The 26,878-nt window shown below is 47.6% G+C and overlaps 1 protein-coding gene across 6 annotated transcripts in view; it reads right to left on the bottom strand.

Moving 5' to 3' along the window:
• LOC116845662 (myocardin-related transcription factor B) overlaps window positions 1-26,878 on the bottom strand; it is a 232,522-nt gene that overhangs the window by 21,595 nt on the left and 184,049 nt on the right. The window contains exons 1-2 of one of the 6 annotated variants that reach the window (XM_032818649.1): window positions 21,010-21,150; window positions 10,896-11,372 (exon numbers count right to left, since the gene is read on the bottom strand). The exons of the other annotated variants lie outside the window; for them this stretch is intronic. Of the exons in view, the coding sequence (XP_032674540.1) occupies window positions 10,896-10,986 (91 nt within the window). The 5' untranslated portion in view covers window positions 10,987-11,372; window positions 21,010-21,150. Of the gene's footprint in view, window positions 1-10,895; window positions 11,373-21,009; window positions 21,151-26,878 lie in introns of those variants that run through there. 6 annotated transcript variants of the gene reach the window in all.

The following is a 26,878-nucleotide window of genomic DNA, read 5'->3' as shown; positions in this document are numbered from 1 at the left end:
TTCGTAATATTCCCCTCGGAGCGATAGATCGCGTGGATTTACATTTTTTTTCTTTCCCTCCCTTCCCCCCTTCTATCTGTCTCTGAGGCTCACCTATGCCGCCACGCTGCCGTATCGCGCATCGTGCGGCCGCGTCATGATTTTTCTGCGCACTTAACACGCTCGACTAACGCACGCCATTAGAATAAACGACATGTTTATCGGCGCTCGCATTGAAATTCATCGCATTGAGCCGCTATTACAAGAGCAAATGTATCATTCGACGCGGCTCCCTTTCAGAAAAATCGCGGGACCCGATCGGAGAAACGCGACTCAGCTATAGTCTCTCAACGTCCGGAGAAAATAACTGCGAACGACGTCATTATGTCGCTAAAGCGTTTGATCCAAATACCGGAGATTATCCACGCGCATCGCGGATGATGCATCGCTCACGTACGACTTGACGCAGGTGTCGTGATGAAGAACGACCGCTGTTCTACAAGAGACTTCTCTCCAAAGACCCCGGGTCTCTCTCTTCTCGTGACGATTCTTCTTCAGACGTAATCCCCGACCTCAGATAGGCTTATTTTTCGGCGCACGTCCGTCATTATTTATCTGAGATCGCCAGTGTTAATCATTTTGATCTATATTTCAAGTAAGAATTTAACAAAAAAATATTTCTAATTGATATAGGCTTCATAATTTTTCTTCTGTACGAAAATTAATTTATTATAATTTGTGCATAATTTATTAATTAAAAATTTCAGCACAGGAAGGTTACAAAAAACAATTAAGAAAGTCAGAACGACTGCACATTGGCAATAATGGACTAACTACTATTACGCGGAGAGAATTTTATAGTACAAATCATGACGGAATGTTGCGTAACCAAGTAACAGATCGACATCCTGCAGTAATTGACTGTCCTTTCATTTTATATGTACTATTTATTTTTTAAGAATTAAAGTGTGCTATAAAAAAATTTGCTATTTTTCTAGGGAAAATTTGTTTCTTAGCAAGACATACCTTACTGACAATCTATTCTTGCACTGCTAAAAACATAATAAAACTAAAGAAGTAAAAGAAAAAAATTTATATGAAAAGAAAAAGTTATAATATTCTCTTCTTATATCACTACTACTAACATTGGCAATCTAAGGTTAACGCGACATCAATGTTCGCCGGTGCATTTAGCGGGAGAAAAACGTGGAGGCATCGTGCAAATAGCGATGGGCGTGGAGGTCGGCTCGGAGTGGTTCGCTAGAGACGATTGCGACCCAGCGATCCCGACGAATCCCCGTATCTGCACCATTTACCACGTCGTCCGCTCCGAGAGACACCAAGTCGACCGTCTGGCGCTCGTAAATTCTGCCCGAAATTCTTAAATATCACGATTCCCTCTATTTCTTCGCCGTCGGCTCCGTGCCCCGCGCGCTCCTCTCGGCTGGAGCCCCTTTTCCTCTGCCCTCTCGAGGAGGAACCAGTATTTTTAATCGCGTTTCTTCCCGCGCTCCTCGCCTCCCACGCGCGACACGTTGCACCACACGCACGCACGCGTGTGGCACGCGCGTAAGGTCCCATCGTCGTCGTCGTCGTTGTCGCGGCCCCTAAAAACGGGGTTAACAACACCGAAATCTATTTATCCCGCCGGGATAAATCACCGGGAGCTTTACGACGGAGCGTACATTACGCAAATCGGGGCGTTATATCAATCGGCGCACGTCCGCCTCGCTTTTTCCTCTTTCGCGCTTTCGCTCCCGCGCGAGCACGTCCTGCCTGCACTTTTCCTCTTTCACCAATCTCCGACCGACGATCGCGCACTTTCTCGATCTTTGATATTCTCCTCGGACTGCTCGGGTCCTCGAGAATTCGGCGGACTGGACGTCGTAAAGATTCGCATCGCGACCGACGCATCGAGAAGAATTATTATTTTATTTATTTTTACGTTTTATCGAGAAAATTTTGTTCATTTATTACATAATACTACATAGACAAAAATATTTTAGTGAAAATCACGTTAAAATTATATTTCTTTTCTCACTGTTTTTCGCAAAGCTGATCTATATTGAAATTGAAGTATGAATAAATTTGACGACTTATATCCATTATACGATATAAAAAACATTCAAATAATCACAATAATTTTATAATAAAAAATCAAATGTGCATAATATTATTGAACAAATATACAATAATTATGGACGTCATTCTATAGGATCCAAGATTAGAAGAATTTTGTTGCAAGTTTTACTGCGATATTTTCTCCGTGTTTTTTTTTTAGTTCAGCTAAAAAAATTTCGTTGACGACCTGATAGAGACTTTATGCGAGACACCGTGACGATTTTATTTCACATTCCGCGGATTGAAGCGTCTTCATTATTCAGGAATGCGCTCGTCGTATAAATCAGGATACCCGCGCGCACGCGTCTCTATTTCTCATCAGCCCCCCTGTCGTTTTGATTCTCTCGTTCTTTTTCGTCGATATCGTGCTTCTTTTTCCGGCTGGATCTTCTCGGAAGGCGACGACGACGCACGAAGTGCCGAATGGACATCTGGCGCGTTACATCTCGTATTTCGAGCCTGTAAAATTCTACTGCTACTCAGACGACAATTCGCTATCCTGGTCGCGCGTTTAATACCAAACCTATCACATGTCCACGAAATTGTATCGTTTCGAAAAAGACCGTGAAGGACAGACGGGGAGATGGGACAATTATAGAACCAATATTCCCTTCTCTCGTAATTCAAGATTATGCCGTTAATTTTTCCTCTGACGCAAGTGGCGAAGAGAAGCCCGGGCTGACATGGCGTTCCGTGCGCTTCAAGAGAATCAAGTCCGCTCGATTACGACCGCATGTCAATTTAGATTCGGCTGATAAATTGATCCGGAGAGCAGCCGCGGGTAATCAGCCCGAGAGAAATCGCCTGACTACCTGCGATACTCGTATCACGATAATGGCTACACGTGTAAACTCCCGGCCGAGCGGTCAGAGTATATTGGCATTGTTTCAAATACGCGCGCGACTATCGCGCGCCGGTAAGTCGACGTTTTTACATTTGCAAACACCTGCCACTGTTCGACGGCGCTGCTCGCGGCGAAAGTCCGCCCGGGGACATATTATTAATTAGCAATCGTGAAGAACGAATCGTCGCCGACGAGCGCCTCTGTATCATATCGCGACACGAGTTCGCTCGTCGCTCGCTCACTTCACGTACATGACATGTTTTTGTCTGTCGCGCACAATTTCGCAAGTATTATTACAGAGGAGCGCGCGCCGCTGACTGATCGGGAGAGTCAATCGCCCGCAATCGTAATTATCCCTTAAAAGGCAGGGCGGACCGTAAATACAAACGGTGTCACGTCGTCGAATGTGCGAAGTCGCGAATATTAGTGATAGAAGGACCTCTCTCGCGCGATGAGGAAAGTATTCGGCTCTAAAAAAAATGACACGAGCTTACCACTCCTTTCCAGTTGAAGGATCTTTATCTTTTACGTTTCGATTTCGACGTCCTTCGAGAATATGCGACCTCGTGCTTCAAAACACTCCTCGCGCGGTCCCGTTTCCCAGTGACCGATCAAACGCGCGATCAGAGGCCTGATTCTGGACGCACAGCTAACACTAAGTAATCCTTTTATTTCCACGTTTCGTTCTTCTTACACAAGTGTTATGTATAACGTTGCTCTAGTTTGAGAGTTAGGAAAACATACTTAGAGAGCGACATTTATAGTTAGATCTCATTCTTATTCATATTTAAAATCGTCTTGAATTCATCTTCAGAGAAATACATACTGTACTCGAATTAATGTCTTGTTTCAAAAGAGTATTTTGTAAGTTTATATATTCACAAATCTATCATCAAATTATCGCAAGAATCGAATTTGTTCGAGATATATTCTGAGTCCTAATGATTTTAACATTTCAATGAAGAATATTAAATTAAAAGAAAATTTCGATTTTTTTACTGTATAGGGCCAAATCAATTTTTCTTCGATGAAGTTTTATAACATTCCTGTAAAGAAAATACATTCTTCTTTCGCTTGTATCATAATGAGCTCTCCTCAAATTTGTGAGGAGTACATTTGAGGGCTATCAAGAAAATACTCTTCGTAGAAGATAATTGTTAACCAAAAGAAGGAAAGTAAACTGAGCTATCGCTTTTCTCAGCAGTGACATGACACTTGTCTCTGTATAGTCAATGAAACGATTCATGTGAAAGACGAGCTTAAGACGATTTCAAATATCAGCTCTAATCGTGAATAACGTCCATAGAGTTCCATACGCGCCTAGAGGAGCGTGCGAAACGGACGAGAAAGTGAATTCACTCGGTGCACGAGACGCCATTGCGTTTCTGCGCCGAGACGAGATCCCGTCGTCGCGGGAGACTTCAACGTGCGGCTCGAGTGTCCAAGGGTGGATATCTCGGAAAACGCTCGCTGACGCGCGCGTCTTCGTTAATCATTTCCAACTAGCTAGACCTTCGCCGTCGGAGTATCGTCGTGAAGGCGAATGTGATGCCTGCATCTCGCTCACACACACACACACTCTCTCTCTCTCTCTCTCTCTCTCTCTTTCTCTCTCTTGCTTTCGCGTTCGCGCGCGCACCCACCCACCCACGTGTCCGCGCGTTAGCTTCACGTTGGCCGTGGATGTGGATGCTGCGCGGCTCGCCCCTCCAGGTGAAACCGTTTCCTGTGTCGCAAGCCGCATCTCTCATTCCTGAAGGGTCTCTTGCCACTCTCTTTCTCCTCGGTCTACTCCTCGCGGCCCCGCCGTTCGTTCGTTCGTTCGTTCGTTCGTTCGCTCGCTCGCTCGCTCGCTCGTTCGCTCCTCTCGCGTGGCTGTCGTCTTCTTTCTCTTACAGCGTAGTAATATATCTGGCTCGCGTGGGCGGCCCACGTGGGCTTGACAGCTAAGCCCACGGGAAACTGGTTACACCCACAACTACGCTCCAACTACGCCGGAGAAGAGGCACACGCCAGGTAGGTACGCGCGCACTTCGCTCCGGCGCTTCGTCAGCTCGCCGGACGGCTGGCTGGCTGGGTTGCTTTTCGGTGGACGGAAGTGGAAAGAGAGATTGCGAGAGAAACACGTGGCGTCTCCGCCTGATCAACCGTGTCGTCTCTTTAAACGACGGCTCGCCGCCGGTCTCTCCTCGGCGTTTTCCTGACGTTTAAAAATATGCGAGAAGCGGCAAGAGAGAGAGCCCCAGAAAATATCGTCCCGGTACTTTTCACGGCGTGGACGGCCGACGTCGCGCTTTTCGCTCACTCTCATTTTCTGTCTATTTCCGCCAACAACCGAGAATTATGACGAAATTCGGGTGTCGCGATCGATCATATGGTGAAGTTGACTTGACCTTAATAAACAATCTGCGCGATTTGCTGAGCCGAGAGGAACAACGCGCGTTGGTACTAGTTTTTCTTTCGTCCCTTAATAAAAGGAGAAGATTGTCAATTTTTAAAGATATTCGTATATAAAAAATATTTATCTACTTGGATATCAATGTTTTATACGTTATTTATATATTTTATTGTCCTCGCGCGGACAGAAACTGGACAAAGCAATCTGTGACTCACAGACGAGAGATCGCTTCTCGAGAGAAAGAGAGAGAGAGGTCTCTCTGAAATTACACCCACTCTACCGCATGTACCACACCGTCCTATTCTCCGGGGACTCCTAACAAATCCCCCGAGAGTCTTCGGTTCTTACTCAGAACCGAAGATTCGCGTACGTGTAACGAAGAATCGAACAGAGAGTCCGCTCGTCTTCGTGCTATTTCCCACAAAAACGTGGCAACTCCTCGCAGTGCGGAGGAGAAGGAGGAGGAGGACGAAGAGGAAGAAGAAGAGGGAAAACGGGGACCCCGCTTTCCGTGGAAAGCGAGGCGTTGCTGGCGGAAAAACGACGTCAAGCGCTCGTCTAGCGTGTCTAATAAACACGAGTGCGAAGAGGCCGAGCTCTCTCCTCCTCCTCTCTTCTTTCCTCCCCTAGTTGCTTTGTTTTTCTTCCCTCTCGCGGGTGCATCGCTCGCAACACACGGTTACGTGCGAGAGCGCGAGCCCGCGGACAATTAATTTACCCCCGAGGCGGTCTGAAATCGCGCGCGCGGCTCACTCACGCGGCGGACGGACGCGAGTCTTCCAGAAATGGAGTTGGTTTCGCCGCTCGAGATACGATCGTATACGTACGAGCGCACGTATCGTCGACGGCCGTGGAGAAAAACGCCATAACTCCGCGTCGTATATGGCGGCAATGCACAGGTGCATGCCACCGTGCATCCACTCCCCTTCGTCCCGCGTCGTCATCGTTGCCACCCTTCCTCGTCCCTTCGTCCCTCGATCGGACGTGCGTGCAGAATGTCAATTGTTTCTCCGCCTCTCTCTCTCTCTCTCTCTCTTTCTTTTTTCTCTCCTTCTCCGCACGGTCTGATATCAACCTATTCTCTCCGATACACGTCGTCGTCCTCTCTTTTTCTCTTTCCCTCTCGCATCCTCGCGATGATTCCGTCGCTTTCTCCTCATACCTCCCCTTACCCGCCCGTTGGAAACCTGATTGCGATACTCGACTCGTAGGTATCAGACATCCCCGTTGGTACTCCCTCCCCCCCTCACTCTCTTTCTCTCGTAGAGAGATCCGCGATATCTTCGGGTTCGCGTACGCATCGGAGATACTTCTTCTTCTTCGTCGCCGTACTATTCGGCTTCTTGCTTCGGCCGCTCGCCAAAGGTGAGCGGTGTAACGGCACGATAAAAAATAATTAGTATGTTCGGCGAGAGCGCGAGCGCGCGCTCTTCTAGAAATAGACCGGTCGCATAATCGCGCGAGCCGATTCCGTGACCGCTTTGGAAACTTGCAATCGGTAAGCGACGCCGTGGGGCCCATGTGCGAAGGAACCCATATGTTAACGCGCTGACCAATAGACTCGCAGCCTCGGAGAATGTCTGGGATGACGACTTTGAGAGAGAGAGAGAGAGAGAGAGAAAGAGAGAGAGAGAGAGAGAGAGAGAGAGAGAGAGAGAGAAAGAGAGACGAGAGTGGCAAATTTCAGTTACGCCACACCGTTAACAAAATTTTTCATCGTTTGCGATTCGACGTCTCGACTTTTACTCTAGATGCATACTTTGAGATAATATTAGGCTTCAATTGATTCAAATGTTATTTGACTGAAATTTTCGGCAAATTATAATAATCAAAATAAATCAATTGTCATATATGTAATCGCGAATAATATAATTAATTAATAAAATTAATGATTAATCAGAGTTTAGTATAAATAAATATGTTGTTAGTACTCCACCGAATAAATGTTCACTATTTTTCAGATATTTTTCCTCTCAGCATATAATTAATCTAAACAAAATTTCATTTCACAATAAATTTCATCACTCCATCAAATTATTCGTAATTTTCTTACATGACGATTGATTTGCCGATTATTTCAGTCAACTTATATTTTAATTGATTAATGCCTAATAATTAATTGATAATTGATTAATGCCGCTTTGAGAACAACATTGCTGCTCGCTTTTCTCGTTTTAAAAACTTTCTCCTTAAGTCCAGATATAGTTTGAAAATAGTTAGGAGAAATTTACAAATTTTTTAAATCTTAAGTTTATTAAAACGCAACCTGCAATGTGTTATATGTGTTAATAATCCCACATCGATAAGCAACGCCTGTTAGGCGTGATCAAAACGCCTTCGCCCAACTACAATTCATCGCTATGAGGAAAGTTCAGACGACATTTCGCGTCCATCTTATTGTTCCCGGCCGCGACGCGTTTCCCCAATTTTCCCGGGTAAACGTCGAACGGGTGGTATGGAAACGGTATCACTGGGGACGGCACGCCTCATCGAGCAACGAGGTGCAACGCGAGAGCCACCGAAAGCCACACGATCGCTCGTTCGCTCGCTCGCTGGCGCGTGTGCGCTGCCCCGGTGAGAGCTGAATTTATGAATGAACGAGCGAAGGGCGAGCGTGGGCGGACGGCCCACGCGCTTTATCATAATCGGGACCTCCGGCCTAGTCGCGCCTGCCATAACTACCCAGGCATAGAGCAAGGTTGCTCGTGAAATCGAACGCGCGCTCGCCTATTTGACTGTACGCGATTACGCGGTTGCGTGCGTCGCGGATGAATGAAAGCGACGGGGCCGCTCATTCATGCGCCCGCGCGCGGATTTCGAAAGCGCCCTTTCACGCCCGCGACAGCTTCCCTTCCTCGTCGACTCGCGGTAGCTCGAGCACGTCTTGGATTTCTCGACGCTTCGCTGCTCACTCGGTGATATAATCATTCGACGATTTAACGATCTCATTGACATCGTCGACAGTGTGTAATTTTGGCACAAACACCACTTGGAACATACACGTTAATGACTCGTAATTTGAAGCTCTTGGTTCCTCGCCGCGGACATTTTGGCTAATGACGTCGCAAGCGAAGAAATGCATACTCGACATTCTCCCAAGGGGTGCGTGGAAATAAAAGAACTTGTTCGTAAAATTTGTGGTGGAGAGTTGCCGAAATTGCAACGGTCTTTTAAATCGTGCATCTCATAAATTTCTTTGTTATTATTGAATATGAACGACATCTAATGATAAAAAGAAATAAAACAAAATAAATGAGCAATGAGAAGTACAAACGAAACATTTTCAGATTAAATCTTATTTTGCTTACTACAAACATTTTAGCTACAAGTACAATTTTAGCAAGTCTCCCGTATCCCGAAAACTTTTTATTTCTCTGTTCTAATAATCAATAAATACATATAGAATTAATGTGAAATATAACCCGTTTTTAAACTACGTGATATTGTCGAGTTATTCACACAGCTATTTGTCGATTATTGCAGCAAAGGGGCAGCTTCCAGATCAAATTCGCTCAGTCCATGCAGTCCTCGCAAAAATTTCTAGGGTTTCCTCATTTCTGACGTCATTCGTACAGACGACCGCGGCGAGGAAACAAGAATATTTAAAAATCGCGGGAAAATACCGAGGTAAAATCGAATTAATTTTCACTACCAAACCCCGCGGCTTCGACGAATAAAATCCCCGTGGTTTCTCGCGGAGTGGTGAGTAGATTCGCCGGAGGGTTGCGAGATCTCAACATTCGCATCGCTCTATTCCCTTGCGCGCGGACAGATCGAACGAGACGGACGGCGATTATCCCGAGGCGCGAGGAAGGAACTTCTTTTCTCTCCCTTCTCGTTCCTTCGCTTCCCTCCCGCGTCAGTCCGTCAGTCAGTCTGTCACCTTAACACGAATACGCCACGGGGATGAATAATCCATGGTGCCTCGAGTGCGCCGCGGGACAATGTATGCGTCCCACACGGGAATTTCAGGTGTTTCGACTAACGAGCGATTTGCATGAAACAACGAGGACGCGCGACGGCGACGCGGCCGGCGGCGGGCGGACGGACGGACGAAGGAACGGAGGAGGACGAACCAGTTTCGAACCGCGGAACACATTCGTAACTCTGCATAATGCGTGTAAGTCGACGGGCTCGCGTGAGCGCCTCGCTCTTAACCGTCTTCTTCTTCTTCTTCCTGATCTCCTCTTTGGAAACGGCCAAAGCGGATGTTGGGAAAACCGCAGCGAATTAATTGGAGGGACGACGTCGCGACACCGGGTAATATTAGCGACGATAAAACAGCCACTCTACAGTTGATCACTAATACATATTTCAAATTGCTGATTTGTAAATCTTGCGTCTCGTATAAAAAACGAAAAGTGGTATCTCTCTCACCAAGTTTCTTCCAGAGAAATTTCATTCAAAAGGTAAAAACAAAAATAACAACCGACTCACTCCGTTTCACCCTTAATTTATATTCTATGTCGTACTTGTCAGTACTTGTCAATGCTTGTCAATGCTTGTCAATGCTTGTCAACTGAGAAAACTCTCATCCAATTTTAAGACCCGTATTAATAGTTGCCACTTGAGACTTGTCTCAATATAAGATACTCAAGTTTTCATTCAAAGTTAGATCCAAGTTTTTAGTTGAAAAATAATTTATGTCACACCCATATCTGTAATCGCAATTCAGATATTCACTCCAAGGTATTTTTCAGAGAGAGAGAGAGAGAGAGAGCAATGACAATTGTTAATATTACTATCGCGTCATCGTGTTGTGAAGTCCTTGTCTGCAAGTTTTGTAAGAATACAAATCGCGTATCTCTCCATCAGATCGGACGACAACCCGCACGCGGATTCCTCCCGATCATACGATCTTTATTTTTACCGAGCATATTTCACGGAACGCGTTCGTCGCGCGCAATTATACCGCGCGCGTTGACAGGTGAACGCGCGATTCAACGCGGAAAGTAATAACCGAAGATCGGGTCGGTGGGAGGGAGGGAAAGGGGTCCTGGGCGCGCTCCCCTTCCTTCGTTATATAAATTGCGCGAAACGTTCTGTCGTTTCATACTCGCTCGCTCGCTCGCGCTGCTTTTATGCAACGTGCTATGAATTATTGCGCAAGGGGGGAAAAATAATTAACCGCCTTAATAACGGCTTTTAAAGTTCCGCGCGGAACGAGGCGGATTGTGCACGACTTGTCGATGTTTAACGGGTCAAGCGGATAACGAGGCCGCCCGAGGAAGAGAGAAACAAGAGATCGAAGAAAAAAAAAGGAAAACGGTGCGCTTTCAAAGCGCCGATGGATTATCACTTTTAGTTTACTCGCTTTTATTTGCTGGTCGTTCGAATCGCGCGAGTCCCAATTACGCGTCTTCCTGTAGAAACGGGGAGAAACGAGAGCGGCAGAAAGAGAGAGAGAGAGAGAGAGAGGGAGAGAGAAAGAAAAAAGAGGAGAAAATAAAAAACGAGCAAACTGCAATTCCCTTTAGATATCGTTACGTCGCGGCGAGACGACGCTAAACGCTCGCGCGCGACATTTAAGATAAAAATCGTGTCGTTCATTACCTTTATCTCGTTTGATGCGTCTGCAAATGGCGCACATGCGTCGGCCGCAATGCTGCCTCTCGGGCTTCTGCTCGGTGTCCAAGGTAACCATGGTGCACGGCACGATAAATTATATTTTCGTCTTATCATACGGCGGCAGCGAAATATATCGCCACGTTTTTAACAGGTCAAGCGGTGCCCGTACGGCTCATTTCGGGCATCCTCGTCCCACATTTTCTGCGCTGACATTCCTCTCCTCGCAGAAAGAAACGTACGCGCACGAGGGGAGACGAGGTAGCACGCGGTACGATGACGTAAACACACCGCGCGCGCACTGATTCAATTTCGCTGCGGCGCTGCTTTATCGCGCGTTTATCGCCGAACTCGCGGGCTGTCGATAATGGACGGCGATTGTCTCGGCAAAGCGAACCACGAGAAGCGATTACTCTCGATCCACCCCTCGTAACCGATGATCGATGCTCCTGCGTGTGTCGGTTCCTGCAAGCGGACGGTACGTCCTGGCTGAGTGTCGGCCGGCGACGAGTAGACTCGTTCGCGATCGACACCCCGTGATCGGAGAATTGCGAAGCGCCGACAGAAAGACGGAGTGCTAATTGCTCTCGCGAATTCTGCACATTTTTCTTGACCCTTTCGCCAGTGAGGCTCTTTCGCTGTCAGTGGAAGAACTCTTTTGTCGAGGAATTTCGCGACGCAACCGTGCACAACAGAAGAATTTATTCTTTGAGAGTTTCTAGGGGGATATTTTTCCGTCAGATACGGAATGTGCGTTCGTTTCAAAGTTCGTCGAGATGAAAGTGTTGTAACATTTCTCTTGCCGATTGCAACGCACAGCTTTGCTGGTAGACGCGCGCAATAGACTTCTATCGTATCGTGCACTGAGAGAGTCAAAGTCTAGAAAACATTTATTCGTTGGGAACTGATAACCTTTTTTCTTGAATCCAAATGTATATATTCTTATTTGAAACGTATTTTATGTCAGTATATGTAAATACGTTATCGGTACTCACCGAATGTACATTTTTTATTTCTTAGATTTTTTCTCTCAGTGTGTAATCTAACTGATTATATCTACGTTAATGTACAAGTGATAGCTAATGAATGAATAAATGTATAACATTAAAACAAGTGAATAAGTCGTTGCTTGTAACACGACAAATTGTCCACTGGCTCTCAATGCAAGCTACAGAGAAGAGAGTCACTGTAGTGGCGTGTCCCGAAAAAATTCATTATCCTCGCTCTTGAGAAATTTAGCGGGAAAGTTGAACGTTACAGAGAAACGTCGTGTTTCGATTTGACGTTACCGCGACGCTTCGCAATGCCCGACGATGATCGCGGGACCGACACCTCCGTCGGTCGAGCCTCTGTGAAATGTCGCGTCTCTCGACGATACATCGCGCACGCCGCGCTGCTGCTTCACGTTACGTCACGTCACTCGCGTTTTGTACAGCGGCTTAGTTAGCGTCCAATTAATTGCGCGTATGTAAACAATCGTCGCCGAGCTGACGTAACGCTTTCACCCACGTCGTCGTCTCCCGATCGCCGCCTCACCGCGCGGCACTCACGAATTTCACGTGCGCGTTTTCTCCCGCGTCGGCGAGAGAGGAGAGATTTCAGCGCCGATAATACCACTCGGCGACTGATTCCACGTTTGATTCATTAATCCGGACGTCTAACGCGCCATTAATCTAACGCACAAGCGACTCTCGCGTTGTTACCGGCCAGGTTGACATGCGGTGCGACATGTATTTATTTCTTATTAGCTAGTTCGCGCGTGCGCGCACACTGACATTTGCATATCCGTACGTTATGATTCAGGGAAACGAATTATGATAATGTGGGCAAGCCACGTTGTGACATTAAACGAACGTTTAATGGACAGCTCTCCGCTCGTGCCTTGTATGGGTCGCGTGCGCTCGCGCGAAGTCGTGCAAAATAAACGACACGCTTCGCGCGTTTGTTAACTCCCTGGATTACTCGCATCGTTCTACCTGTCTTTCATAATTTATAACGTGAATCACGGCTGAAACATTCGCGGTCGCGCCGTGACACACGCGGATTAAAAAAGATCGTTAACGCACGCGTCGAGTGATCGTTATTAATCGTCACATTGTGGCGAAAGAGAACGAAAATATTAGTCGAGCGACTGAAAATCACTTGGTTCACGTTTCATGCCAGTTAAGCGTCCTGCGAGGTTCGACTGGCTTATAAAACTTCCTAGCAACCAAACTCGAAGAAAGTCCTTTAATTCTAGAAAGATAGTGTAAGTAACTTTTACTCATATTAAAAGCTTTAATCTTAGAAAAGTAGTGATAACGTGTGACATGCTTAAAGTAGAGATAAATAATTTTCAAAAAAGATACTCGAGTAATATCTCATAGAAAAGCAATAGTATTTATTTTTGTTGGCGATAAAATAAATACTAGAAAAGAGCTTGAGGCTTTCATTAAAAGTTACTCAGGTGATAATCAAACAAAAGAATAAGCGTCAAAGCCACAGATATTTTAGGACAGATTTTTCAAGTTAGAAGTCAGACTTAAACTTAGATTGAAGTTTAAACAAACAATGTGTTTGATGTGTTCTAACGATGTGTTTGATATGTTTGAACAGAGTTTGAATTTAAATTTAAATGTATTTAAATTGACATTGAAAAGCCGATCCTCAGTACTACACGGAAAAAACAATTCTGTTAGTGCAACCGAATTTTCAGTTGCTCAGGGATCAAACGAAAACTCGACTGTAGGAACAGAAAAATTTCTGTGTGAGGCTTCTGTATATTCAATTGTTCTTAGTTGCCTCAACCGAGTTCTAATATCGTTGAATGTTCAGACGAATATTTTCGGCTGCGACAACAGAAATATTAGTTTTCATAACAGAAACATCGCTTCTGATCACCTAATTTTCAGTTGGTTCCTATTTGGTTGCACCAAACTAAAATTTTTTTACGTGTATAATTAGAAAAATCAAGTCTAGTTTGCTCTGTGAGACAGAAGTTAGGCTTCATTATTTACTCATAAACACCCGTGGCTTTGACTCTTGAAGGTTCTATTTTCTTCGCTCGAAAGATCCTCTTTTCAACACACAGTCAGCTTTCTAAAGCTTAAGCGGAGAGCTCTCAGCACAGCGTCCCTATGATTCGCACGCGTTGAACAAATACCGCTGGCGCGCGATTAATACGTTCCCCTTGCTCGCGGTCGCGCACACGAGGATTAATGCCGGGCGTGGCGAACGTTCAATCCATCGTCGAACTTTTCATCCGGTCTGTCATCTCCCCGGCGCCCCTAGGCGAACCTCCTCGCACCTCGGAGTCACGAGCGGTCACGACTAATTAAGCTTGATTCAATTTAATTAATCCCCTCGATAGCTCCCCTTGCTCCGCGCCGCTCCGTCGGCTTGGAGGCAGCCCCCCTCGGGGCAATTAGCGCGAAGAATCGTGGGCAGTCGTGCGTCCTAATCGTATCGAATTAATAGAAGCGAGGCGAGACGGACGAGCCCGCGGCGCGGCGCAGCGCCACGTCGCGAACTCGTTCGCGTCGCCGTTCAGGTCGGTTCGGCGCGCGTGGGCGAGGATTCATTCCGTCGCCGTGAATTACGGTAAAATCACACAGGCGACGTGAAAGAAAAAAAAGAGGAGCCGGACGATCGGTCCTTCGTCGCGTAACTTTCGAAAACGAGAGAGAGGAAGAGAGCGGGAGGGAAAGAAAGGCGACATGTCGTCGTTCGCCACTATGCCCGCACCTCTCATTGAGAAAAATCCCGCGAGAGGTGAAAGCGAGACAAAAAATATCTCACCTTCGGTGAATAAGTTTTCAAGTATTTTCGTGCGAGCGCACATATACATACCGCCGGTTGTTTAAATATCGCGCTTCCCCGCGCTAAGTGAAACCGCGGCGAGCTGAGATTTACCATCGCCGATTTCGAGCCGGTAGCCGCGAAATTGTATCGCGAACGTACGACAGCAAATAGCGTCTACTCGTACCTGCGCCGTGCCCGTAATCGACGGAAGCCCGGCTACCCGGGAATTCTCTCATGTAATTCCCCGATCGAGCAAATTGATATCGGACCGTGCGAGAAATTATTAAGCGATTAACGCGATTCTGGCGCGACGGTGTGTCGGCCGGAGTGAAACTTAATTTGCCAGCGGACGCAAACACGCTCGTCGACGGGCCGCCGCGGTTTAACGACTAGCATAACGGAGAAGTTGTGAAGACGCTCAGAGAAAGAGAGAGAAAGAGAGAGAGAGGGTGGGGGAGGGAAAGGAGAGACAGAAGAGAACGGGGGAGCCAGTGAAAGTTGACAAAACGGATCCGAATCTGCCGGACTCGTCTCGACCAGCACCCACGCATTGGCATTTAATTAACGCCGAAATTATTAAAGAGGGACGGCTCTGCGTTGTCCGCACACTAAATAACTGCCCACGCGATCTGACGCGGCGCACCGTTACTCGCTATTCGATCATTATGTAAAATTTGACTTAATTATGGTGCTGGTGATCGGTTCGGCGTAGTCGATCGCAGGGAGTCGAACACGTTCGTCGCCGATTTCTTTCAAACCCACGCGTGATACTTTTTACGCAGTGCAATAATCCCGTCGCGTGAATGACGTTTCGTATGGAAGAGTAACTAGCTTTGTGATTAAAAAGAATTATTTGTCGAGTCGACTCGATTGCATTGCATTTCCGTTCCCGTGAAAATTGTCGACTTGCGAATCGGCACACTGAGAAAGAACACTTGAAGACTTATACGCAGGAGACTAAAGTTTATTTCCATGAATTATGATTTGCTTCTCTGTAAGATGCAAACTTTTATCCCACAAATAAATTTTCAAGTATTTTTTTCAGTGCAGGACGCTCACTTTCGACGCAGAGCTCCCTTCTCGCGCTTTCTCGCACCCCGGGTGCGATCTCACTCGCGCGTGCACGACAATGTCGTCGGATTAACTCGTCCTACGGACAAAATTGTGCCATTATAATCAAGTTTATCGGGCTATCTTTACCTCAGCCGGCCGGTATAAGCCGTATAATTAGCGTAATTACTATCATAACGCGTCCGCTGCCGGCGGCCCGTTCGTTAATGCTGCGCACTTCGCACGCCACAAAATTATTTCATCTCCATTTTCAACCTACTTACTGCGCTTATGGTTATTAACGCACGGCGGGGCGCGGGAAGGGACGAAGAAGAAGGAGGAAGAGGGGTGGAAGCGATGCGATCGGGCCCGATCGAGCATTGATTAATCCGCGCAGCTCTTCTGCCATTTATAACGCCTCGCCTAATTAACCGTGGCCAGGTTAATAGCGCCATTTGTTACCTTAATGACGTATCAAGTTACGGAATTAACGCGGCAAATCTAGATGAGCCTGCCTCGTTTAACCCCCCGAGCCGCGGTCTATTATTTTGTATTTCTCCACCGTCGGCGGATCTTCAGAGGCGGAAACGCGTGTCGGACGTTTTCTACTGCTCTTTCTCTTTACACTTTCGCGTAAGATGAGGATTACTCTCTAGATTTTTCTAGATGATGTGAAATCTCCCTGGAAACGAGTGAAAATATTCACTCGACGTTCCAGAATGGAGAATTCGAAGTGTGAATTTTGCACGAATGAGAAATCACTTTGGCGGATTCGGTTGTTGCTCGACATCTTCGAGCAGAATTCCACTCCAAGAGATCCCAAAAGAGAGTAAAAAATCAGATAAAATGGATGATACTGTGACAAGTGGAAATAAATAGAGTTCGTATAACAAGAATAAATTAACGATATAAATTCTACGGAAGTAGTATGAGCAAGAGGCGGGACGAGAACCCTCTTGCGGGAGGAGAGACAAATGAAATTTAGTAAATTACAAGTCGTTACAGCCCAGCGCGCTAAGAAGATACATCGCGGCGAACGAGCGTAGATGATAGCGCGTTAAATCGTCAAGCTCTTTAGGGAGCGCGGCTCGCGCGCATTAATTTCAAGCGCGGAGTGAAGGCGGCTCTCGACGTGCCGGTTACCGGCGCTAATTTACGGTACGTTTTTATTGTGACGACTCTCGTGTACGCTTTCCGATAAACGAGCGGCCGCTCGGCGTGCTCGCACGGGCCCCACGAAGGGGGTTGCGAAAGAGAAATCAGACAACGGACCCCCTGCATCGGAGAGAGAAATAGTCCCGGGCCCCTCCCATGAGGAGAGAGAAGGAGGAGAAGGAGGAAGAGGTGGAGGAGGAGAGATGGTGGTTCTGGAGAAGGAGGAAGAGGAGGAGGTGGAGGAGGAGAAGGAGAAAGAAGAGGAGGAGGCGGCGGCGGCGACGGCCTCGACACGCATTTCCAAAGTCTTTTCGTCGTCACGGACCCATCAGCCCCCGAGAGTACCGTCGATTCTTATCTGGTCGTGCCGATCTTCATGATCTTTCACTATACGGCCCCGCGTCGCGCTCGAATTTATACCACGGCGAACGTTGAGCGCGCGCGCACTCGCTCACTCGCGTAGCCGAATCACCATTTGTGATACCTTAACTGTCGACGTCGACTTTATGCCGGCCGATACCGCGGCCGTAATATCTTTTTACGACGGGACGTTAATTGACGATTAATACGTTCGGGAGTTTTCCAATAAACGACGTAATGCACCCGTATTAATTAAGAGACATCGCGGCGATGCACACACGTGAATTCGCCTCGGTTTGTTTTTGACGATCACCGACGGCGTCTCTCACGACATTTCTCTCTCCTTTCTCTGTTTCTTCCCTTCTCCTTCTCTTTAAATCCTCGACCGTTAATTTGTGCAATAAGGATAAGCACGTCGTAAATTTCACGTGGAGTCGCGAAAGATCCCGTTCCCTCCCATAATGAATTAGAATCGCTGCCAGAAACGTAATTATTAATCCTCGGCACGTACCATCTGGCCCAAATTGTTCAAAGATTCCTTCCTGAGCAGTTTGAACGATTTGTAATAATTAATATTCCGCGACTCTCTTATTTCTGCTTCGAGATCTGTCAGAGAACAATTGTTAACGAACTTCTTTTCTAGACAGAATGTGATCCTTTAATCTGATTAATGCCACAGTGATACGACGAGGTTTGATACCGTTAGATCGCAATCAAAGGTCAGAGAATAAATACACGCGAGTGCCGTCTATGTTGGAATTTTCCCCTTTTTCGCAAACTGCGAATGGACACGTTCGGAGGACAGTTAAGTGGCTCTCTAAGCAGTTAAATACTACCGACCAGTTACAACGCACGAGTACCCCAATAAACACGGGAGAGGCGAACTGTCGATATTTAACTTCCACTCTATAATTGTCGGTGCGGTCGACGATTGAGCTGATTTACGGATCTATTATACGGATTAATTGCCGTGTCTATATCATTCAATCGACTGGTCCGAGCTTCTCCGACTCCCAACGGCCACCGAGCATCCAAAGCGGATCACTACTACCACCGGGGAGACCTAGAGAGGAAGGAATACGTTTCTCCGAGAGAAAGAGAGAGCGACGACACGTCGGTAGCGTTGCTCGTAATCGAGATGCACGGCGTTGGAAACTGAATAGCGCGGATTCAGATGGTTATCGGCGGTTTGTCTCTCCGTTTCCCTCTCGCTGCCTGCTGACTAATGACAAGTGCCGTCGACGAACATCGTGAGCGCGCGCGAACAAGTAATTAAATTCACTCGAGTATAACGCAGTTATAACGCGGAGGCGGAACTCGACTGAGACATTAGCGGGCTCTTAACATTCCGATAAATATCCCGTAACGACCTAATCAACATCCGATGTTGCAAGCGATGAAATCAAATCCGTCCCCCAATAGCGAGAGCCCCCCAACGGACTTTGTTATTCGGTCGTCCGAGAAACGACTCGTGGTTACTCCGGAAATAATAACAGAGACACGCGTAACGCCTTTTAATTGCCACGGCTTCGAACTTTGATGTGACTTATGGGAAGCGACCCGCTCGTTTCGTCGAGTTTCTTAAGCAGAAGCGTTTCATTTCCAATTACTAAATAATCGACGATATTCCCGTGCTTTCTCCGATAGACGACTTATATGACGAAACTGATGAAGAGCTGGTGCACACTTGGAGTGATTTTTTTAAGTTTCCCGATAACTTCCCGATTTCTCGTGCCGAAATACGAATCTCCCTCTCCGCGATACTTCCCAGACAGACTTCCATGATTATCGAGACAATCGATGATGGAAACGATCACATTTGTGAAGTGAATATGTTGTACTGAATGATCAAATTTACGTCACGCAATAACATATTTTTCGTTGTAATAATGCAAATTTACTAAAAGTCACATTTAAATTCTTATATCATATTTATCATGGCATATATCGTTTGGAGCAAATTTTTATCATTTTTCTCACACTTCCTTTTCTTCTACTATTTCTCACTATTTTGCCATTCTGTGTGATGAATATGAATGCAATCTGACACAAGGGACTCAACGTTGCTGAGTTTCGCGATTTAATGCGCTCAAGATAAAGTTTACGTGCGCCAGTCTATCGGGGGGTTATTCCTAATTTTTCGGATGACTGTCAATATCGAGCACGACCGGCGATACGATCGTATCTCGGCGATTTATTAATTTGCCGAGCGGAGAACAGATGGTCACGGCGACCGTGGAGTCTCCCCATTATCCGAACAAGGCCGTTAATACGCCCCAGCGGAGAGATCGAAAAGACGCGGACCGTTCGTAGCAGGGTCGAATTCGGTCTCGCGGCCGGAGGAAGAGTCCGAGTGACCGAATCGAGTGCAATCGATGCTGCGATCTCGCAAGCGGAGAAACGCGCTCGCGCACGAGGGGAGTCATAAGCCGTCGCGGGGAACGAGCTCCGGCCTGCCGGACGTGTTTGCGAAACGAGGTAGATCGAACGCGAGGGGATCGCGATTCAATTAATATCCGACGCCGCGGCCGTCGCGGTCCGGCGCTTGATTTAATTATCAGATTCAACCGATGCCGATAGGAATCGCTTCATTAAGCCGAGTCTCCGGTCCGAGCGCGTCGCCTAGAGAGAGAAAGAGGGAGAAGGAGAGAGAGAGAAAGAGGCCAAAACAGAATGAGAGAAAGAGAGACAAGAGAGAGAGAGAGAGAGAGAGAGAGAGAGACACGCGATCCCCTGAAATCGCCGTGCTCCGAATCGGACACCTTGTAATTATCGCGCTCCATTAGTAGTTGACTCACGAACGCGCGAGTTGAGCTTGTACATTTTTCGGGCTTTACACACCCCGATGTGTCTGATTTTATCTGATCCGCGTTGACCGTCAACAAGGCAGGGACGGCCGCGGGACGAGTTTGCGTCCCGTGTCTCTTTAAACGAGTTTACGTGGACGCCGGCTAGGCCTTTAACACGCGCGTTTTACTACCCGCGCTCGATTTCGGCGATGGCCGACGACCAGCCACGCCGTAAAAACGCTCGTAGCCACGGAACGACCTGGTCTCGCCGTTCATCGTCTGGTGTTATCGCAGCCCCCTCCTTCTCCTCCTTTTATCGAGCGTCGTTCCCGCCGATAAGTCATCGGCGAATCGATTCTCGCGGGAGCTTATCCTCGATTTCGGCAAAGCACGAGAGGCGAGAGAGATGTCACCGCGTTTACGTTCGGATACAATTAAGCCCACCTGACGTGTCCAACAGGCGACGTAAAGCGACGGCACGTCGCCCACCGCTGTCATGTTTACAAAGCCCCAGAGAACTGTCACGATCTTGGCAAGCCTAATTTTCGCGGAGTTCGCGAGCAGCGTGACGCGACGCAAGCAGCGTAAGCGTCACGCTCGATTTGCTGACGGCCGTTACTCGCGATCTGCCAGGCGCCGATTTTTCCATTCATAATCAGATAGCATCGAGCGTATACAGTAACGGTCTATACTGCGGTGCACAATCACGTGCAAGATCAACGTGGACTCGCGGTCGTAGCGTGAAAACGGCGAGACTATATTCCGTCGATAACGGAATACCACGGCGGTCGATCGTCGATCAGCATCCAACACCACTCAAGAGGACACCCTTAACGCGCGTTCACGTCCAACGCGGACGCCGTGAGATGTACTACTGTACGCGTTTCACAGAGGCACGAGCCGCCGATCGATCCCGCGTCGATCGATCTCCCTCGCGGAGGAGCGGAGTAGTACAGCAGAATGCACACCATTCATTTTCATCCGTGAAGGCCGGTCGGAGCATCGGTCGTGCTTAACGAGAGGAGCACGGCAGCCTCCTCGGCGTCTCCGTCGTTCACGTCGTCGCCGGTGACACGCTGACACACAACACGGACGCACATCCCACAACGACGCACCGCAGTAGTGCTACGTCGGCACAAGGGTAACTCACACCACTAGTCGTTCTCATTTCGACATGACGTTACCGGGATTAAGACACGACGACGACGACGAGGACGAACGTATCACTTTTCACGACTAGTTTGCGAGCCTCGACAGGTGGAGGTCTACCTGCGGAGGTCTCTACCTGCGGAGGTCCACCCGCAGTCGGTACCCAAAAAAATCCCAAGACAGGCTGCTGGCGTGTAAACACAACACTGAGGGAGGTTGCACGTGACTGAAGGATAACTCGTGGTACAAACGACACGGGGGGTGACACGGCTGACCGAAAAGAGTCGCGACGTATCTTGCGCGCGTACACTGACACACGACGGTGTTGACAGCGGAGCGAAAGGGGGCGGAAGAGAGGAGAGACAGTAGAGCGTAGGGAGAGAGTGCGCGCGAGAGAAAGAGAGAAAAGGAGAGAGAAGAGAGAGAAGAAGAGACGGAGAAAGGAGGGAGGGAGAAAGCACACGCGTTTGTTGGCAGAGAGAGTACGATCTGCGGCCGGTCTCTCGGTTCGTCTCTGACTGCTGTCGTGTGCGCGGCTCACGAGAGAGCACAGCCCGTGCGCGCTGCGTGCTGCTGCGGCCTGGGGGCCACGTGACACGGTCCCCTGCAGGAGGTAGGACCGCACACTCCGAGTAAGAGTGGCCGGCCATGTGTGTAGCGCGCGCGAGCCGCGCGCTTGATAGTGTGGGGCGCGCGTGTGGGCCGCATCGCGCGCGGCTGTTAGGAGAGGAAGCGAGGGGAAGAAGGGCGAAAAGCGAGAAAGGGGGCAATGAGAAGAGAGGAGCGACCGAGACAATGAGAGAAGAGTTAGACGGAGCGAGAGAAAAGTCGCGGAAAATGAGGGTGGGGGAAGAACAAGCGTAAGAGTGAAGGAGAGGAAGGAAAAGAAAAGTTCTGTAAATGCAATCGGCCTGCTGTCGCATTTCGCGCAGGGAGCGCATAGGCGGGCCGAGGGGGACCGCCGCTGACTGCGAGTCAGAGTGGTGGACTTCTGGAGGGGGCACAGCGCCGGGGAAGGGGGGTAGGGGCGCCGAGTGGGAGGACTGGGTCCATGGGCCCCGCTCTGAGCACCGAGCGCGAGAGTGGGGCCACGTCCCTCGTTTTCTCTCTTTCTTTCTCTCGCTCTTTCTCCCTCACATGACATCTCCTGACGAGGCACGGGGATATGAGGGGCACAAGGGTGCAGCGACAGAAGAGCGAGGTGCAGAGGTAGGGCGGCCTACGACCCCGCCAGGCGCGTGTCCCGAGTCAGGTCTCGCATGGTCTACCGCGCACGATTGATAACGAGCCGCGGTTGCACCACGCGATGCGACGCTTCGCAGTCGCTGCTTTTTACTCAAATTATTTGCGCACAGCAGAAACAGAACTGTGATCGAGCGGGTTGATCGGATTTTTCACGCTGCGAAATGCGGAGGCATTTAAATGGACGCAACTTTCCGTAGGAAGGCACTGTGGTAAATAAATACATATGTCTCGCAATTTCCATTGTCAGTCGAACAATTTCAATATCGGCTTACAGCGGGGGAGAGATCTCAAGAACAAACACCACCCACGGGAGATGAAGTCGCGCACCGCGGAACAGCAGCCGGAGCGAGCGCCGATACGCGCAAGCCGGGGGAAATGCGCGACACGTAGGCGTTAACTGCGTTAAGAGCGAGAGGAGAGTGTAACGGTACGCAAGACACAGAGGTACAACTGCCGGAGATAAGATACGTTAGATATTAGCGCGACAAGAGAGAGAGAGAGAGAGAGAGAGAGAGAGAGAGAGAGAGAGAGAGAGAGAAAGAGAGACGGATATGAGACGGCGATCAGTGACTTGCGCGGAGGACGCGTGCCGCCAGAGGAGCGTGCGGCTCATGAGCACTCTTCACCCTGCGAAATCATTCCTTTATAGTTGCGGAGTGACGTAACCGTTGTACGCGGAACTAATGGGAAAGGTTTGGTGGAAGAGGCCAGCTAAAGGGAACCGGTCGGGCACGCGCCCTTAGTCACTCGTACGCGAGATGACTGCAGCGCGCCGCCGTGGTCCAGAGCAGAGACGGTTCCAGACCCATGGCTTATTAACAAATTCCTCAGGAGTCGCGAGACGCGCGTTTATCTTACCTGGGAATACACTTTTGAATTTTCTGGTGCGTCCGAGGGAACTTTGAATATTTCCCCCGCGAATATGTCTCCGACATTCTGCGCGTCACATTTGGTTCGCAAGTGAATTTATCGAAGAATAAGGAAAAATAAACAATTAATAAAATTCATCCCGTGTCTGTTACTTAAATTTAGATGAGACAGGGTTTAGAAGAAAATCTCCTTAACTTTCGGAGATGGAAGTAACAGTTCGTGAATGAATTTATATCAAAGACTAAAGAAAAAAATGAGGACATCATTCGTATTTGTTTTCAAACTTTAGACTGAACAGAACTCCGCGACGAAAGAATCTTAACTTTTCGAATAGAAAATTACAATTCTCGGAGAAATTAACAAGTTGCTCAAGACACGCTCTCCCTTTTCCAATGCTCGTTCTTTTCCTTTTAAATTAAGCTTGTCGTCACCGCCCGTGCCTGCAATATTTTCATCGAGGAAGGCTTCCCTCGCTCGCTCTTACAATTGAAGCTGAACCACCAGTTACAAGAATAGCATTTCAGTGAAGAATACATCGATTGTACTTTAGAGAGCGCGGTGTCGGGGCCTGAGGACACGTCGTGAACCTCGTCGTGACCTTCGTCCTTGCCTTCGCTGAATCGCGTCGCGAAATAACGGAATTAAAAATGCGCCGGTAGAATTTCAAGTCGTTCGCGAACATTACGAGCTTTCCCGCGACGACGAGGACGACGACGAGCGGATGAGACGTTGCCGAGACGAGAGCCAGGTTTTACTGTCGGGAGGATTTTACGAGAGTCGCCGCGCCGAAACGAGATGACGAAATGGGTCTACTGCAACGCGCGCCGCGTATTTATAGAAACGAAGACGAAGATTGTACGCTAATGGTCATATAAATAGTTTCTCTCGCTGGAGTTTTTAACCGAAAGGAAAGCCCCTCTCACAGGTACTTTAACAGCGGCCCTGGAAAGCAAGCCCTGCAAACACGCGCGTCGACTAGCACGCAGGAAGTTAACGCGAGCAGATCGTTGTAATTATTCGTTGTCGCGCGCGAAGGTGAAAAGGGCTAAACGCGACAGGCAAAGAGGTGCGCATGGAACGTGACGCGATTGCTCGATCCGGCGGTTGCCTGAGGAAGTCGAGATTTCCGTGCGAGATTCGACGGATGGAATTTTAAGCGATCAGCTGTTCGGACGAGGTCGCACAAATTCGGCTCTTGAGTTCTAGTCGTAGTTTTGATTTGACGATTTCAAGAGCACATACTGAGAAAAGGAACACTTGAACATTTATTTGTAGGGAGCACAAAGTTTATTCACCAAAAAAAACTTTATTTCGCAAATAAATTTTCAAGTATTTTTATCTTAGTACATTTCTTGGTGGACCCCCTAAATATGTTTTGATTTGACGATTTCAAGAGCACATACTGAGAAAAGGAATACTTGAACATTTATTTGTAGGGAGCACAAAGTTTATTCACCAAAAAAAAACTTTATTTCGCAAATAAATTTTCAAGTATTTTTATCTTAGTACATTTCTTGGTGGACCCCCTAAATATGTTACGCTAAATATAGATAAATTTTTTATTAAAACGTCGAGGTGTCAATGACTGAATTTATCAGGCTAACTGAATTAAACGAAGGATGTGCGTGCGAGGATAATGACATGTGTGATTCATCGTGTCGAAGGTGGCTCTTCCGCGACGCGAGGATTCCGCGTTTAATCGAGTGTCAAATAAATTACGCAACGCGGACGCGTCGTGTATAATGGAACCGTTAAAGGTTAATATAATATAACCCTTGCACAGCGAGAGAGAAGCGTTTTAAGCAGTGACACGTTTCACGCGGCGGTAGCGACGGAATCTCGCGGAAGGAGCAGTGGAAAAAGAAGTCGCGTGTTTATCCGGTTTCCATGTGTTGGCGATGCGGACGGTCTCGCCAACGAGCGCGAGACGAAAAGGTTAAACGCGTCGTGGTGATGAAAACGACTACTTAAATGACGAGTTCGTCTCGCTTCTGCATTCATAAGGAAAAGGGAGAACGCCGTGTGCTTCTTGGCTCTTCTGACAACGCTACGTCACACACATTCATACATCAGAGAATTACTTTGAAATAAATTGCAAAACTAAATTTGTGTTTCTGTGGAATATAAGACTTTTCCTTGCGCGTAATTAGAATTCTAACTCTAGGCAATTTAAAACTTTCGAGTGAGCTACGCAATCCCGCTCACACACAGAAAGATTATTTCAAGATAAATCATGAAAATTAATTTATGTTTTCGAGTTGAGACTTTCTGTCGTGTATAATTATCTCTGACTCTAGAAAGATTTAACTTCAGAACTGAATGGCGACGAATAATTTACCCTAAATTAGTTTACCTTCATCTCTCCTCGAGACTACTAATCTTATCCAATCTTCACGCTTATTTCTTCATTACAATAATTTGCCGTTGAGAGCAGTGACGGGTGAAAAATGACTCAAGGAAAAGACAAATGTATCGCCATTTACCCGTGACCCTACGCGTATCCTGCTACCTTCAAAAACAACACTCGGCTGATTCAACCGGAAGCGATCGCCCACACGATCGATTCGATAAGATGCGACCGGACCCCGGATACGCGTGTTGCCGAGAGGTACACGTGGTCCCTGCCCCCGCTCCCCTCGCCAATCACGGGCCGATTCGCCCACCGGTGTGTATTTTGTAAGTCGCAAAGTCGATTTCGGAATTGCTCGGTCGTGGCTGAACTGAGGCGCCCACGCGGCGGACGGAGTCGCTCTTTCGGCATGCCCGACGACGGACACGGTTGCCGAAATAACGTCTCGCGTCGCCCACGTCCCGCCGCGGGGCCCCGCTGACTGGGGCCCCCGCGTGACCGGCGAGTCCGTGTTGGGGCAGGGGGTCCGTCGAACGTCCGCGCGTTTCCGAAATTATCGCTGAATATTCATAGGCACGATCGTCCTCTTCCTAATTCCGACGAATGACGGTTATCTCGCTCGTCCTTTTGCGACCACACAAAACCGCTCGATCTTCATCGTTTATCGAGCTCCTGCGAACTGCGAGCAGTTATATATATATATATATATATATATATATATATACACAGGGTGTCTCACACTCTCCTCCGGGCATTTTCTGGGGACGTAGAGCAGGTTGAGGTGAACATAAAAGTCCTATACCGTTTTGCGATATTCGCAATAATTATCGAGATATTAATTGTAGAAAATTTGTGAATGATCATACAGGATATGGTAAATGAATTATAATAGCGACGACTGCCGTCATGTACTTATATTTTAGGTCAAATTAAACAAAAATGTCCTCTACCATTTTGCAAATAATCACATAGATTTTTAATTATTAATTAAAGAGGATGAGTGCATTATCACGCAAAATCGTGCAATAATCTTCTTCAATTAATAATTAAAAATCTATGTCATTATATGGAAAATGGTAGAGGACTTTTTTGTTTAATTTGACCTAAAGTATAAGTACACAACGACAGTCATCGTTACTATAATTCATTTACTATATTCTGTATGATCATTTACAAGTTTTCTACAATTAATATCTCGATAATTATTGCGAATATCGCAAAAC

This window comes from Odontomachus brunneus, unplaced genomic scaffold (genome assembly GCF_010583005.1).
Source record: "Odontomachus brunneus isolate Ranch 3 - 2012 unplaced genomic scaffold, Obru_v1 Obru_scaffold_054, whole genome shotgun sequence".
In the NCBI taxonomy this organism is placed as follows: Eukaryota; Metazoa; Arthropoda; class Insecta; order Hymenoptera; family Formicidae; genus Odontomachus; species Odontomachus brunneus.
This window is presented reverse-complemented; position numbering and strand designations above follow the sequence as displayed.